Genomic DNA, 15,463 nt, shown 5'->3' with positions numbered 1-15,463 from the left:
GAAGGCCCACGGTACCAAGAGATCTCGTATGGATTTAACAATCTGTCTCTGGAGCTGGTCTGAATAGACAGATAAAAAGGGAAAGCCAGAATGCGTGCGACGATTCGTAACGGCAGCATTCAGATCATGGATAATTTGAGTGGTACAAAGGATGTTCAAAAAAGAATGAAGGGATGGATGGGGTGTAGGAAGAACTAAAGGAGCAGGATGGCTGGAAGATATCTAGCTATGCACTGTATTTTTTGCTCCATAAGACGCACCTAGTTTTTAGAGGAGGAAAACAAGAAAAAAAGTATTCTGAACAAAACAGTGGATGTATGATTTTTGTGGTTCATGCTGTGGCCACAGACATGCTATGCGATTTGACAGTGAATTTGGGGTGACCCAATGTAAAAATCCTGAGGATCCATGGGCTTTTACCTCCCCCTTCTCAGGCAGCCTCCTTTATTGCTAGCGTCCCTTATCTCGCTCCTGATTGCTTGCTGATCAGCGGCTTTGTTTCAACACTCACTTCCCTCTTTCAAAAGAAAAGAAAAAAGGCATGATCTGCTTTTCGCCCCTGGGTGATTAGGCTCCAGGGACCACGCATTCGCTCCATAAGACACACAGACATTTCCCCTTTTTAGGAAGAAACAAGTGTGTCTTATGGAGCGAAAAATACGGTAATCCTGGAGCGAGCAGGGATAAGAATGACATAATGCCCCACTTTGCCTATTGGAAGTTCCACCTGCTCTGGATTCTTCCTAATGAAGAGTCCTGCTTGCGGACTTCCTGCAAGCATCTTGGTGGTCACTGCAAGAATGGGGTGCTGGGCCAGAAGAGCAACTGGCCTGATCCAGTAGGATTCTTCCTTATGTCATACTGTAAGGCTGTAGTTATTGGCAATGGAAGGCTGGTGCTTCTATTGAGACCAAACGACTCTTCTGAAAGCCTAACACACTGTGTTTGCTATGTAACCTATGGCTGCTGTGGACTCCACCTCCCATCAGCCCCAACACCTTATGAATTGTGCTGGGATTTGCAGTCAAAAGCAGCCAGAAGACATCAGCTTGGTGAAGGCTGCAATATGCTATCACAGAGAGAACGAAGAGTTTATTTGTTTTTTGAAAAAACACAACTTTATTTCTCAAACCAAAGTAATAAATAGGATTTTTTTAAAAAACAACAACAGGTTTTCAAGGGAGAAATCCACTCAAGGAAGGTTTGGCAGGGGAACGCTCCAGTAAGGCAGTGTCAGCTATGTGGCATCAGAAGCAGAGGCTGGCTGTTCCTCCCTGCTCCTGGGTGTGCAGTTCTGCCTGGCCGCTGACTGCGGCCATGGGTGGGAAAGTGCTGGTCTTCTGAGCGGCCCGTCTGGAGTGCGGCTCCCGTCCTCAGTCGCTGGAAGTCTGCATCTGCTTGCAGAAGGCGTCAAACTGCTGCTGCTCCAGCTCAGTCATCACCCTGTTGAGGGCGTAGATCTGCAGGCCCAACAAGGACAGCTCTAAGGTTTTAATACGCAAGACTCTGGGCAGTAGATTAATAGATACAAATGATTTTAAAACACAGCCAAGCTTCCTACTGCAGATGCCCTCGCTACTTATTGAACTCCCTGCCACAAGAGGCTCCTGCTTAATTCAGGGGTCGACAAACCTTCTTTGGGGGTGGGGGGAAGGAGCAGCCGGCCAAAGCTGTTTCCCAGGATGAGGCTGCCGTTGCATGTTGACAGCTTCTAGAAGCCACAGGTGAAAGCTGAGTGCCGGGTGGGGACCAAAGATGCTCAGAGTACCCCAGAAGGAGCACGACATGTCCACAGGGTGGATAAAAATCAAGGATTTAAAAAAAAAATCAGATTTAAAATTTTAAAATTTTAAATTTTAAAAATAAATGCTTTTGGAGGAAAAATCTTTCTAAAGATTGTTTTCTATTTAGGTTACATTATAGTCGAAAGGCTATTCATCAGGAAATAAGGATTTGTTTTAAGTTTTTCATGTGTGCTAAAACTCAGTCTAAGTTTTTTTTAAAAAAAGTTTAACCACATCAATTAACAAACATGGATACATATGCTATAATGTTATTGCTTCAGTTAAATGCATTGTTTAAATTGTTTTTCAGGAAGTGATTATTTTTCTCCTTCCAAAAAGGACAGCAGAAAAGTTGTCCAAATATAAAGTTAACTTTTTAAACCTCACAATAATTTCATTCATTATCTGTCTATGTATTTCTAATAGTGTAACCAATTCAGCAATTTTTGATATAACAGTAAAAACTGCTCTGAAACTTTATTATTCCAAAAATGAAATCTTCATCTGGTTGTAAATACTGTATTAAGATTATACCAGCAAGAATGAGTCTTTCTGCAAAAAATAAATAAATAAATAAATAAATTATCAAATCTTACTGACTAGTGATTTAAATCGATTTGATTTAATTCAAATCCACACCACCCCTCCCCTAAAGCCCCATACAAACCGATAATAATAATCATTAACAACAACAATAGTTGGTCTCTTAGTTGGTCTCTAACCAACTGAACAATTTTTTAAATTTTTATTTATTTCAACTGCGTCAGACCAACACGGCTACCTACCTGAAACAATAATAGTGGCAGGGAGTTCCCCGGGTCAACTGCCGCCCTTCAATGAAGCCGACCCGGCGGAATTTCCGCCAGTCTGCTCCCTGACACGTCTCGCGAGAGCAGCGCTGACCCGAGAACACCGTCCGCACCTCATTAACATAGCCACACCCCTATTTTGCCTTCAAGAAGGCGATCTCCCCTCCCCCCCATGTCTCGCGAGAGCAGCGCAAGACCGAGAAGACCGGCCGGCCCTAATTAGCATGGCCCCGCCCACCTCGGCCCGTTGCCGTTGCTTGAGCTCCTGCTGTGCCGCGCGCTGCTTGGCCTTCTCCAGGCGGCTGCTGGGACCGTCCTTGCCCTTGGGAGGCGTCCCCTGCTGCGGCAGCGGGATGGGAGGCGGCGGCAGCTTCTCGCGGCGGGCCCCGCCGGGCTCCATTTTCTTCCTCCTCCCGCGAAGGAAGATGGCGGCCGAGGTAGGGACGGCGCATGCGCCGGGGGAGGAGCGTATCGGGGGCGGGACAAGAAGCGCACCTTCGCACGGGATTGGGGAAGTAACCGCTCTACCCACCCACGCCTCGTCTCTATGATGCGGCTCTTATACAATGAGGACTGTACGCATGCGCGAGAACGGGTGCTGCGGTGATATCAGAGATAGGAATAGGAAGAGTTACACATTCCTTTAGTTTGGAACGGTCGTTTCCGGGCTCTCTTTGGATAAAAGCATTCTTAAATATCTCACGTTTAGAGGTGAGATATCTCCATGGAGAAATCCTTGATTTTAGCCTAGTTGTGCCCCCCTTCTCCCAAAAGAAAAAGGGATGCCATTGCCAAGATTCGGTTGGCCTTCACTAGTGGCCAAGCCTTTAATGTGATAGGTCCTGCCCCGCGGAACTCCCTGCGACTAGACCTTTGGCAGGAACCGTGCCTCTTTTGAGAACTGTATTCACGCACTCCTCTGCAGAGATTGAAGTAGCCGCTAGTTTAACAATGCACTGCCTGAAAGGAGGGTTTAATCTCCGGGTCGTGCATTGCAGAGGGTCGGACTAGATGATCCTCCTGGTCCCTTCCAACCATACAAATCTATGATCTGTGATCTACTTGTGTTCCTTTTGCATTAATAGGTAATACAACTGGTAAAGGCTGCTGAGTTTCTCATTGTGAGTCTTTCTGAGCATTTGTTGTTGTTTAGTCGTGTCCATCTCTTCGTGACCCCATGGACCAGAGCACGCCAGGCACTCCTGTCTTCCACTGCCTCCCGCAGTTTGGTCAGACTCATGTTTGTAGCTTCGAGAACACTGTCTAACCATCTCGTCCTCTGTCGTCCCCTTCTCCTTGTGCCCTTCATCTTTCCCAACATCAGGGTCTTTTCCAGGGAGTCTTCTCTTCTCATGAGGTGGCCAAAGTATTGGAGCCTCAGCTTCAGGATCTGTCCTTCCAGGGAGCACTCAGGGCTGATTTCCTTCAGAATGGAGAGGTTTGATCTTCTTGCAGTCCATGGGACTCTCAAGAGTCTCCTCCAGCACCAGAATTCAAAAACATCAATTCGTTGGTGATCAGCCTTCTTTATGGCCCTGCTCTCACTTCCATACATCACTACTGGGAAAACCATAGCTTTAACTATACTTTCTGAGCTTAGCTTAATAAAAATAAAAATACTGTAATAGTTTGGGCAATGTGCAAGTTGCAATATCAGTGTCGTTCCAATCTCAAGGGCCTTCTGAGGCTGGAGGTCTCTTACCACCTCTGCCTATTCAACTCCCTATGCAACACATTCCAGCCCCTCTAGACAGCCGTTTCTGGTTTTCATTTGTACAGTACCTCTTTGCCATTCATCCTCATCCAATCATGGAATGGTAGATTTCGATGAGACCCGCAAGGGCCATCTAGTCCAACTCCCTGCAGCCCGTGTTGATTTGCTCCCTGTGCCAAGAAGTTTTATGGAGACCCACCATAAGGGCCCAACAACACTGAAAAAGCCATAGCGTGAAACAGAGTCCTGCCCGGGGCTGGAGGGGATCTGAGGAGACACCTCCAGAACTCCCATCATTTTATTTATTTCATAAAATTTGCTTGGTTGGCTGTTCAAACAAACCTCAGAGCAATTTACAAACGAGATAAAATTGCCAACAAGAAAAACTAACAACAACAATTTAAAACTATCAGAAAGTTAAAAATAGCAACAGACTTGAAACAGATTAAAACTAGCATCAACCAATAATAGCAATTTTATTATTTATACCTCGCCCATTTGGCTGGGTTTCCCAATACCAATACCCAATACTTTTGTTCCTTAAAAAAAAAAAGTTTACAGGTACGGTATTCTCATTTTGACTCAAGAAAATCACCATTTTATAGTTCAAATCAGGAAAAATAAATACAGAAAATGGACAATAGTACAAAGATTCACATCTTTAAGGGTGTGCGTACCTCCAGAAAACAGCACTGCCACTACTAATTCTTTTCAGGGATTTTGCACTAAACAACCCAGATTTTGAGTGTGTGTTTAGTTTTAATGTCAATTCAGTTTTGTTTGCATCCTTCCTATTTCTTTTTCTTTTTTAACTTGCACCAACTTTCTTACCACCTGGGTAGGATTTGGCTAGATTCCGGAAAGGGTATGTCGAAGGCGTCCCGCCCGATGTCCCTCGGCAGGGAGTTCCAAAGGCTTGGCCCCCTAAACCCGAGTTGTCACAAACGCGGAGAGGCGATTGTGTGACATCCTTCGGGGATGGTGTGAAAACGACGGAGACCGGGATCCGGCGCCGCCTAGCGGGCCGCGCAGCCTCCACCCAGCCTGCGATCCCGGCTCGCTTTGTCCAACACGGGAAGGCGGAGCGCCGGCTCTGCTCTTCCGATCCATCTCGCCTCTTCTTCTTCTTCGTCCTGCTCCTCCTTTTGCAGCCCGTCGGGGGCGCAGGGAGGAGCCGGAGGTAGAGAAGCAGGAGGCGGAGGCAAGACGAGGCCGGCCGGCGGGCGGGCGGGCGCATCACTCCTTCCTCCCGGTCCCTTTGCGCTCCTCTCCGCCGCGGCCCCCTCGCCATCTCTCCACCGGGCGCGCCGTCCAGGCGCCCAGGTTTGCGCTCCTCTCCGCCGCGGCCCCTTCTCCATCTCTCCACCCGGGCGCGCCGTCCTCCGGAGGAGACACAAAGGGAGCCCGGAGAAGGCGCCTGGCTGCTGGGCCGGGCCGGGCCGGGCCGAGGCGAAGCCCCCGGGGCAAAGCGGTGTCCGCGGCTGGGGCCAGGTGGTGGCGCGCCATGGCGGGCGCGTCGTGCAGCCTGAAGGACGAGCTGCTGTGCTCCATCTGCCTGAGCATCTACCAGGACCCGGTGAGTTTCGGCTGCGAGCACTACTTCTGCCGCCGCTGCATCACGGAGCACTGGAGCCGGCAGGAGGCGCAGGCGGCGCCGGCCCGAGACTGCCCCGAGTGCCGGCGCACCTTCGCCGAGCCGGCGCTGGCGCCCAGCCTCAAGCTGGCCAACATCGTGGAGCGCTACGCCGCCTTCCCCCTCGACGCCATCCTGCTGAGCGCGCAGCAGCGCGGCGCCTCCGCCTTCGCCTGCGCCAAGGAGCACGGCAAGGTCAAGCTCTTCTGCCTCACCGACCGCGCCGTCGTCTGCTTCTTCTGCGACGAGCCGGCCGTGCACGAGCAGCACCAGGTCACCAGCCTCGACGACGCCTTCGAGGAGCTCCAGGTGCGCAGCGGGGAGGAGGGCGGGATCGGGAGGAGGCTGTCTGCTGCACCCCTGGAGAGAGGAGGGTGCCTGTTGTGTCTCTGTAGGAGCTGGCGGGGAAGGGCGCCTGTTGTGCCCGGGGAGGAGGGGAGGGGGTCCAGTTCTGCCCCGGAAGGAACTGGAGAAGGGTTGTGCCCTTGGAGGTGGAGGAGAAGGCCTGTTGTGTCCCTGTATGAGCTGGAGGAGAAGGGTCCCATGGCGCTTACCATGGACTTCTCCCTTGTTCTCTTAGAATGGCTGTGGTGCCACCTGAGAGGTGCCGGAACTGAGTTCTTGTGATCTTGGACTGAGAAAAAAAAAAGCCCTGGTTGTCCCCATATAGTCCAGCATCCTCTTCTCGCAGTGGCCAAACAGCAGAGCCATTGTGGCTAGAAGCCATCTCTCCCCTCCTCCATGAATTTGCCCAGTCCTCTTTTAATGCCATCTAGGTTGGTTGTCACGACCGCCTCCTGTGGTGGGGAGTTCCGTAGTTTAACTCTGCGCTGTATGAATAACTGCCTCCTTCTGGGAGGGCCCCTGAGCTCTGCAGGGTATGGGTGCGAGACCCACCTGGACGATGCCGAAACTGTGGGCACTGCATCACCTCCTTGCCGCCCGTCTGTTTTTCAGAGGGAACTTAAGGAGCAGCTGCAGACTCTGCAGGACAGCGAGCGCGGCCACACAGAAGCCCTGGCTCTCCTGAAACGGCAGCTAGCCGAGACAAAGGTAAAGGCTGGGGTGGTGGTTTGGCCGGCCCCAAAGCTGTACCTGGGTGGTGGCAGAAGGCTCCTGAGCAAAACCCATCATTGCCTATGTTGAGTTTCAGGCAGGTGCCATTCCTCATCCTAGCTGGTGCCTTTGGGGTTTGAACCTGGGACCAAGGTGTCTCCTGCTGAGCTATAGCCCTCCCCTAAAAACAGAGTAATATTCTAGTCCTCGTTGTTCTGCACAAAGAGCTGGCTTAAATAAGAAGTTCCCTTATACAGAATCAGGCCTTTGGGCCATCTAGGTCAGTATCTCCAAAACTGACCAACCAGGGTTTTAGTCTGGGGAGACAGTCCCAGCCCTGTCAGGACATGTAGCCAGGAAACGAAACCCGGGACCTTCATGATAAGGTCTACATGCTAAGAAGATGCTGTGGTCCTTTCCTCTAAAAATAAAAATAAAAATACAGGCTTCTACTCCTCAAGGCCCTGAACAAATGGTGTGACTTAAGCTCTGTGGTATCTGGAGGGCCACAGATTTCCCCACTCTTGATTTTAAGTAAACTGGCTTTAAATAAATGCCAGTTTGTCTCCACACCCCTGAAAATTTTGACTTGTGTTCTAAGACTGCAAACCAATACTAGAGATTTTTCACCTGTTTTGCTCCTGTCTTCTGCTAAAAGGAGCCCTTAAAAAAAACTTCCCATGCTAGTTTAAAGCCTGCTGGTTGTTGATAGCAGCTGCAGAAGAGATTTTGAAGCCTCAGGTGTCTGCCTTCTCACCAAATGAATAGCCCTCTTGTTTTGTGGGGACTGAAGGGAGCTGGGAACATTGCTCAGATCCGATCGCTCCCCCCAGAGTGCAAGTACTGCAGCACTTTCGGATAAAAGGTTTGTGGCGGTGACGCTTCTCATGTTTCGACATCCAAGGCCCCTTCGCTGACAATCGCTCGGGTCCTAAGCATGCAGGAGCATACAAGGGGGGTTTCCTACAGTGAGACAGACCATTGGCAGAGCATCAGTGTTGCATGCGCAAGGCACCTGGTTCAATCCCCAAAGACATCTTTGAGAGACCACTGCCTGAAAAACTGGAGAGTCTCTGCCAGTCAGAGTAGGCAGCACTGAGCTAGTTGGGCCAATGGTCCGGATGCGTCATCTGTCTGTGTCTGCAAGCAAGGGGTTGGGAACCCTCAGCTCTCCTGATGTTACTGAATCATAGAATTGTGGAGCTGGAAGGGACCCCCAAGGGTCAAATGCAGGAATCACGGCCAAGGAATCCCTGGCAGGTGGCTATGTTGCTGGACTCCAGTTCCCAAGAGCCTCTGCCACTGTGGCCAGTGTTCAGGGATGCTGGGAGTGGTAGTTCCGGAATATCTGGAGGACCACCTGATTCTCATCCCTAATTGACCGTGACTTTCTGTCCAGGGGTTTGAGACGGAGAGGATGTCCCAGTACAGTGGTACCACAGGTTACATACGCTTCATGTTACAGACTCCGCTCACCCAGAAATAGTACCTCAGGTTAAAAACTTTGCTTCAGGATGAGAACAGAAATTGCTCAGTGGCAGCGGGAGGCCCCATTAGCTAAAGTGGTGCTTCAGGTTAAGAACAGTTTCCGGTTAAGAAAGGACCTCCGGAATGAATTAAGTACGTAACCCGAGGTACCACTGTATCGCCTGAAGGTGCTGCTGAGGATTGAGGCTGGGGCCTTCTGCAAATGGAGCCAGGCATCTACCGCTGACCTACAACCCTTCTTTTAAGGCAGGGATGGGGAACCTGTGTCTCTCCAGATGTTTCTGGATTCGAACTCCCAACAACCAGCATGGGCAGTGGTCAGGGATGAAGGGAATTGAAGGAGGCCGTCCACATCGGGAGGGCCCAGGGTTCTCCATCCCTTCATTAAAAGCCTCATTATAGCAATACCAATTTATAATACAGTTACTAATATCAATCATTTAAATAGCAAATTATATAATTTAGATAAAGTGGGTCCCCACCACGTGCTAGAATTGATTATTTTCTTTATTTCTGCATTCCAAAATCTTACTGATTTCAGTTACATTCCAGTCATAATAATACAACAGCTGCAATATTTATAATTTCTATTTGTGTTGACACGTTAAATGATTTATGAAACTACAAGTGAGGATCTCAAAACTGCAGTGGTACCTTGGGTTACATACGCCTCAGGTAACAGACTCCGCTAACCCATAAATATTACCTCGGGTTAAGAACTTTGCTTCAGGATGAGAACAGAAATCGTGTTCCGGCGGCGCGGCGGCAGCAGGATGCCCCATTAGCTAAAGTGGTGCTTCAGGTTAAGAACAGTTTCAGGTTAAGTACAGACCTCCGGAACGAATTAAGTACTTAACCTGAGGTACCACTGTATATCCTTGTTCTTCCTGTGTGTGACATTTATTCCATCCATGGTGTTTCTTCCTGTCCTTGTAAAATGGGATATATATATTTCCCCGATTGTTGCTGCGATCTTTCATGCCTTGGGCAGAGCTGATATCCCATTGTTGTTCTCCCTCACTCAGTCCCGTGCTTGGTTATTTTGCAACTTTAAAGTCACACCTCTCATCAAAATGGGAGGTCTCTTTCCCCACCCCGTCCCCCACCCAGACGGCTTTAAACAAGTCACAACATCCGTAAGATCTCCGTCTTCGCACAACAACCTTGCAGGGCGGTATCGAGGCAAGGTATCGCGGGTCTTGGTCAGGGGGAAGCCAAGCTCCGCCCGTGACTTCCCTGCATCTCATGCTCTCCCCGCAGTCCTCCGCCAAGAGCCTGCGGGCCACGATCGGGGAGGCCTTTGAACGGCTGCACCGCCTGCTCCGCGAGCGCCAGAAGGCCATGTTGGAGGAGCTGGAGGCGGACACGGCCCGGACTCTGACGGACATCGAGCAGAAGATCCAGCGCTACAGCCAGCAGCTCCGCAAAGTCCAGGAGGGCAGCCAGATCCTCCAGGAGCGGTTGGCCGAGGCGGACAAGCACTCCTTCCTGGCCGGCATTGCGTCCTTGTCCGAGAGGTAGGCTGAGTTGCGCGGATGGCTGACAGCAGGGGAAGTTTGGGAGCCCAGGGTTACAGCAGCCTTCCCCACCTGCGTCAAACTACCGTATTTTTCGCCCTATAGGACGCACCGTCCCATAAGGCGCACCTAGTTTTTTGGGGGGGAAATAAAGGGGAAAAAATTATTTCCCCCCCCAGGCGCGGGGCTGGGGCGGGGGAGGCCCGAGTTTCCCCCGACCCCAGTCCCCAAACAGGCAGCTCTCTGCAAGCCGTGGGAGCCCAGGGCTGGCTCCCGCTGCTTGCAGAGAGGTCCGCGAAGCCTGGACGCGCTGAGCTCAGCGCCCGCAGGCTTCGGCATGCAGGCACCTCTCCGCAAGCAGCGGGAGCGCTCCGCTGCTTGCGGAGAGGTCCGCGAAGCCTGGAGAGTGAGAGGGGTCGGTGCGCACTGACCCCTCTCGCTCTCCAGGCTTCAGCGAAAGCCTGCATTCGCCCCATAGGACGCACACACATTTCCCCTTCAATTTTTGAGGGGGAAAAGTGCGTCCTATAGGGCGAAAAATACGGTAAACATCACTCATAGGAACATAGGGAGAGGGCTGCTGGACCAGTCCAGCTTCCTGTTCTCCCAGGGTGCAAACAATTTAACCCCAGTGTTGCAAACAGTAGTCAATAACATCCAAGGCAACTCGATGACCAAATACGACGATACAATATCAATATACACTCTTTATATAATATGAAATACAGTGGTACCTCAGGTTACATACGCTTCAGGTTACATACGCTTCAGGTTACAGACTCCGCTAACCCAGAAATATTACCTCGGGTTAAGAACTTTGCTTCAGGATGAGAACAGAAATCATGCTCCGGTGGCGCAGGGCAGCAGGAGGCCCCATTAGCTAAAGTGGTGCTTCAGGTTAAGAACAGTTTCAGGTTAAGTACGGACCTCCGGAACGAATTAAGTACTTAACCCGAGGTACCACTATATATGAAATCATTTAAACAGAAAAACTATGAATCTCTGAAAGTTGCAAAATATGCACTCTTAATGGATTCTCTTGAAACCGTGAAACCAAATAAACATAAGCCTTATAAGTCTTTGAAGTCTTTGAAGAAGCAATGTGTCAGATTCTTATCTGGTGAAGACAGGCTGTAAAGCTTTGTTTATGGAGTCCAACGCTGCCGAAGTAGTTTGCAAACAGACGTTGTGAACAGTGATTTCGGATATACCCACTGTTTCGTGGAATTCTTCTTCATAACTTTATGACCACTGCTTCATAGCAATTGCTGTTATACTTTTCCATTCCTGTATCCTTCTGCTGTGCTGAAGAAGAATTCCATGAAACAGTGGGTATATTCTTCCAGAGACCTGCATAGTCATCAAATACTTTCAGAGGCTTATAAGACTTATGTTTATTTGGTTCTATGTTTTCAAGAGAATCCATCAAGAGTGCACATTTTGTGACTTTCAGAGATTCTTAAGTTTTCTGATTATGTGATTTCATATATTTCATATTACAGTGATACCTCGGGTTACATACGTTTCAGGTTACATACGCTTCAGGTTACACACTCCGCTAACCCAGAAATAGTGCTTCAGGTTAAGAACTTTGCTTCAGGATGAGAACAGAAATCGTGCTCTGGCGGCATGGCAGCAGCAGGAGGCCCCATTAGCTAAAGTGGTGCTTCAGGTTAAGAACAGTTTCAGGTTAAGAACGGACCTCCGGAATGAATTAAGTACTTAACCTGAGGTACCACTGTATATAAAGAGTGTATGTTGATATCGTATCATTGTATTTGGCCATCGTGTTGCCTTGGATATTACTGACTCACAGGGGCCAGCCAGATACTCCAGTGGGAGACCTGCAAGCCGGACCTCAGTAAAACAGCAACTCTCCCCTCCTGTGTTCCTTTGTTCTTTCAACTTGATGCTTATTCACAGCTATACAAAAATACAAACCCATTGCAAAGCATCTTTTTTTATAAAATACTAAGACAAAACAGCTACTTTTTATGCTATATTAAGATAAACAGTCTAAAAAAGGACAAAAGTCCGAAAGAAAAGACAAGTACTGTAAAAGAGAGAGGGAGAAGGGAAAGAAAGGAAAAACTGAAGATGTGTTTTCCAGCACCTGGCATTCAGGAGCATCACTGCCTCTGGCCATGGAGCCAGAGTACAGCCACCATGTCTATAGCAAACATCAGGTAGACCCATTGAAAGTGTGTGCAGCCCACTTGGTCCTTGCTCACCCTGGTTCTTTTCCTCCTCACAAGGCTCAAGGGCAAAATCCACGAAACGAACCTCACGTACGAGGACTTCCCCACCTCCAAGTATATGGGGCCCTTGCAGTACACGATCTGGAAATCTCTTTTTCAGGACATCCACCCAGGTGAGCGAATGTGTTTGCTTCATTTCTGAATTGCGTCCTGTAAAAATATCCCGATTTTTAACAGTGAACGGTCGCAACAAAATCAGCATTATATGACAGTTGCAAGACTGAGGTAGATTTAGACTGGGATAAAAGACCTCCACTTCAAAGGTGTTGTTGCGAAAGGAGGGTTCTTAGTGTTGGTGCAAGGGGGAAAAGAAGGTATAAAAGTAGAATGCCACAATCCACATTTGGTGAGAGAACCCCAGAAGAGATTTAAAATCACAAAGCACGCAGCAAAGTAAAGCATGGAAGTAGAGGTTGTTAGACCATTGAAATACGCCCTTGTGAGTTTCAGAACTCCCCTCACATCTAAAAAGACCACATGTTTGGGAAATTAAAAATGGTATACTTACAAACTCTCCAAAGGTCATATTCATGTGCTTTTCCATACAGCATTCAGAAAAAGTTGCAGAGGCAGTAAAACTTGGCTTAGTTACAGTGGTGAAAGTTTAAAATATTGGTGGGTGCCACTACCGAGAAGGCCCTCTGTCTGGTTCCCTGGAACCTCACTTCTCACAGTGAGGGAACTGCCAGAAGGCCCTTGGCGCTGGACCTCAGTGTCCGGGTAGAACGATGGGGGTGGAGACGCTCCTTCAGGTATTCTGGGCCGAGGCCATTTAGGGTTTTAAAGATCAGCACCAACACTTTGAATTGTGCTTGGAAACGTACTGGGAGCCAATGTAGGTCTTTCAAGACCGGTGTTATGTGGTCTCGGCGGCCGCTCCCAGTCACCAGTCTAGCTGCCGCATTCTGGATTAGTTGTAGTTTCCGGGTCACCTTCAAAGGTAGCCCCACGTAGAGCGCATTGCAGTAGTCCAAGCGAGAGATAACCAGAGCATGCACCACTCCGGTGAGACAGTCTGCGGGCAGGTAGGGTTTCAGCCTGCATACCAGATGGAGCTGATAAACAGCCGCCCTGGACACAGAATTGACCTGCGCCTCCATGGACAGTTGAGAGTCCAAAATGACTCCCAGGCTGCGCACCTGGTCCTTCAGGGGCACAGTTACCCCATTCAGGACCAGGGACTCCTCCACACCTGCCTGCCTCCTATCTCCCAAAAACAGTACTTCTGACTTGTCAAGATTCAACCTCAATCTGTTAGCCACCATCCATCTTCCAACCCCCTCCAGACACAAAGGACCTTCACCGCCTTCACTGGTTCTGATTTGAAAGAGAGGTAGAGCTGGGTATCATCTGCATACTGATGAACACCCAGCCCAAACCCCCTGATGATCTCTCCCAGCGGCTGCATGTAGATGTTGAAAAGCATGGGGGAGAGGACAGAACCCTGAGGCACCCTACAAGTGAGAGCCCAGGGGTCTGAACACTCATCCCCCCCCACCACTTTCTGAACATGGCCCAGGGGAGTTCCCCCCCTCCCACAACCAAGCGGTGTAGAAATATTACAAAATGAATAAATAGCAACCTATTTCTCCCCGCAGTGCCCGCCACACTCACGCTGGACCCCTCCACGGCCCACCAGCGCCTCATCCTCTCCGACGACTGCACCATCGTGGCCTACGGCAACCTGCACCCGCAGCCGCTGCAGGACTCCCCCAAGCGCTTTGACGTGGAGGTCTCGGTGCTGGGCTCGGAGGCCTTTGGCGGTGGGGTGCACTACTGGGAGGTGGTGGTCTCGGAGAAGACGCAGTGGATGATCGGCCTGGCGCATGAGGCCGTCACGCGCAAGGGCAGCATCCAGATCCAGCCCAGCCGCGGCTTCTACTGCATCGTCATGCACGACGGCAACCAGTACAGCGCTTGCACAGAGCCCTGGACCCGGCTGAACGTCAAGAGCAAGCTGGAGAAGGTGGGCGTCTTCTTGGACTACGACCGCGGCCTCCTGATCTTCTACAACGCGGATGACATGTCCTGGCTGTACACCTTCCGGGAGCGCTTCCCGGGCAAGCTCTGCTCCTACTTCAGCCCGGGGCAGAGCCACGCCAACGGGAAGAACGTGCAGCCGCTGCGGATCAACACCGTCCGCATTTAAGGGCTGCCGACGGGGTGGGAGAACCGCCAGCGGCCTGGCACTGACTGTTGTGAGCTGTGATGCCTGACTCCTGGGGGTCCCTGCCAACTCTACCATTCTGTGGTTCTGTACTTGACTGGCAGAACACAGGGGTGAACACGCAGGGTTCCTTGCTTGAGCTTCCAGAAGAGCGGGGCTTTTCAATTAGGAACAGAAAACTGGTGTGGGGTCCCCCAGGGGAGGGGAGTCGGGATTCTTGCTTGTGGCGTTTCTGGGTGCTGCCCCTCGACGCAGCTTGGTGGGCGGCCGGCGATGGTGCAGTGAGGTGGGCCGTGGGCCAGCTGAGGAACGAGGCGCTTTTGCAAGGGAACACAGCTCCGAACTTTTCTTTCCCGGCAAAGTCCGTGTGGTGCAGATTCCAGGCCCACAGGCAGGTGCATGTACCAGAACGAAACCTCGCGGCCCCCACCGCTGGCTGGTTTAAGTGGGAACGGGTTTATGTCTGTATGGACTTTTATTAGTTGGTCTGATTTCCTGTTTTGGGAGGCTGGGAGGAAAATGGCGGCTGGGGAGCACCGGGGAGGGGGAGGAAAGAAGGAAACGGTGAAATAAATGGAACGTTTGGACCCCAAACCTTGCTGGATGTTTTGTGGGATGTGCCGATTGGTGTTGTTGTTGTTTGCAGTGTCGGGCTAGGACTAGGGGGACCTGGGTTCAAATCTGTGCTCTGTTCTCTTCCCCAGCCATGGGGCAATCATAATCTCTCAGCGCGATCTACCTCAGAGGGTTGTTGTGAGATTGTGGGAGAGTGTTTGGGATGGAACATGAATGCCGTCCTGAGATCCTTGAAGCTGCCTTTGAGTGAGTCAAACCACTGGTTCCCCACCCCTGCATTAAAGGAAAGCGCTGAGCTCAGTGAGGGTCCAGTTCAGGGACTATGGTCTTCCAGAGACTCCCAACAATCAGAGATTATGGGAGTTGTCCCATGCTAACATTTGCACGGTCAAAGGTTCCTTGTCCCTGGGTTTAAAGAAGCCATAGTTGCACTGGAGGCAGCTAGGGGCAGTGAAGGCAAG

The 15,463-nt window shown here is 50.4% G+C and overlaps 2 protein-coding genes across 2 annotated transcripts; one reads left to right on the top strand and one right to left on the bottom strand.

Annotated features, from left to right (window-relative positions):
* Window positions 1-1,091: 1,091 nt before the first annotated feature.
* On the bottom strand, window positions 1,092-3,056 carry SVBP (small vasohibin binding protein). Its single transcript, XM_081871453.1, has 2 exons — window positions 2,832-3,056; window positions 1,092-1,460 (listed from the first exon to the last, which is right to left on the bottom strand). The coding sequence occupies exons 1-2, from the start codon at window positions 2,991-2,993 to the stop codon at window positions 1,374-1,376; spliced, it is 249 nt and encodes an 82-aa protein (XP_081727579.1). The 5' UTR covers window positions 2,994-3,056; the 3' UTR covers window positions 1,092-1,373.
* Window positions 3,057-5,097: 2,041 nt separating this feature from the next.
* Window positions 5,098-15,020, top strand: TRIM62 (tripartite motif containing 62). The gene is made up of 6 exons (XM_081871119.1): window positions 5,098-5,630; window positions 5,699-6,249; window positions 6,898-6,993; window positions 9,745-10,001; window positions 12,257-12,372; window positions 13,858-15,020. The coding sequence occupies exons 2-6, from the start codon at window positions 5,812-5,814 to the stop codon at window positions 14,406-14,408; spliced, it is 1,458 nt and encodes a 485-aa protein (XP_081727245.1). The 5' UTR covers window positions 5,098-5,630; window positions 5,699-5,811; the 3' UTR covers window positions 14,409-15,020.
* The last annotated feature ends 443 nt before the right edge of the window (window positions 15,021-15,463 follow it).

This window comes from Podarcis erhardii (assembly GCF_964252035.2).
Source record: "Podarcis erhardii genome assembly, chromosome: 7".
Lineage (NCBI taxonomy): Eukaryota > Metazoa > Chordata > Lepidosauria > Squamata > Lacertidae > Podarcis > Podarcis erhardii.
Note: the sequence above shows the minus strand (reverse complement) of the source record. Positions and strands in the feature narration are given on the sequence as shown.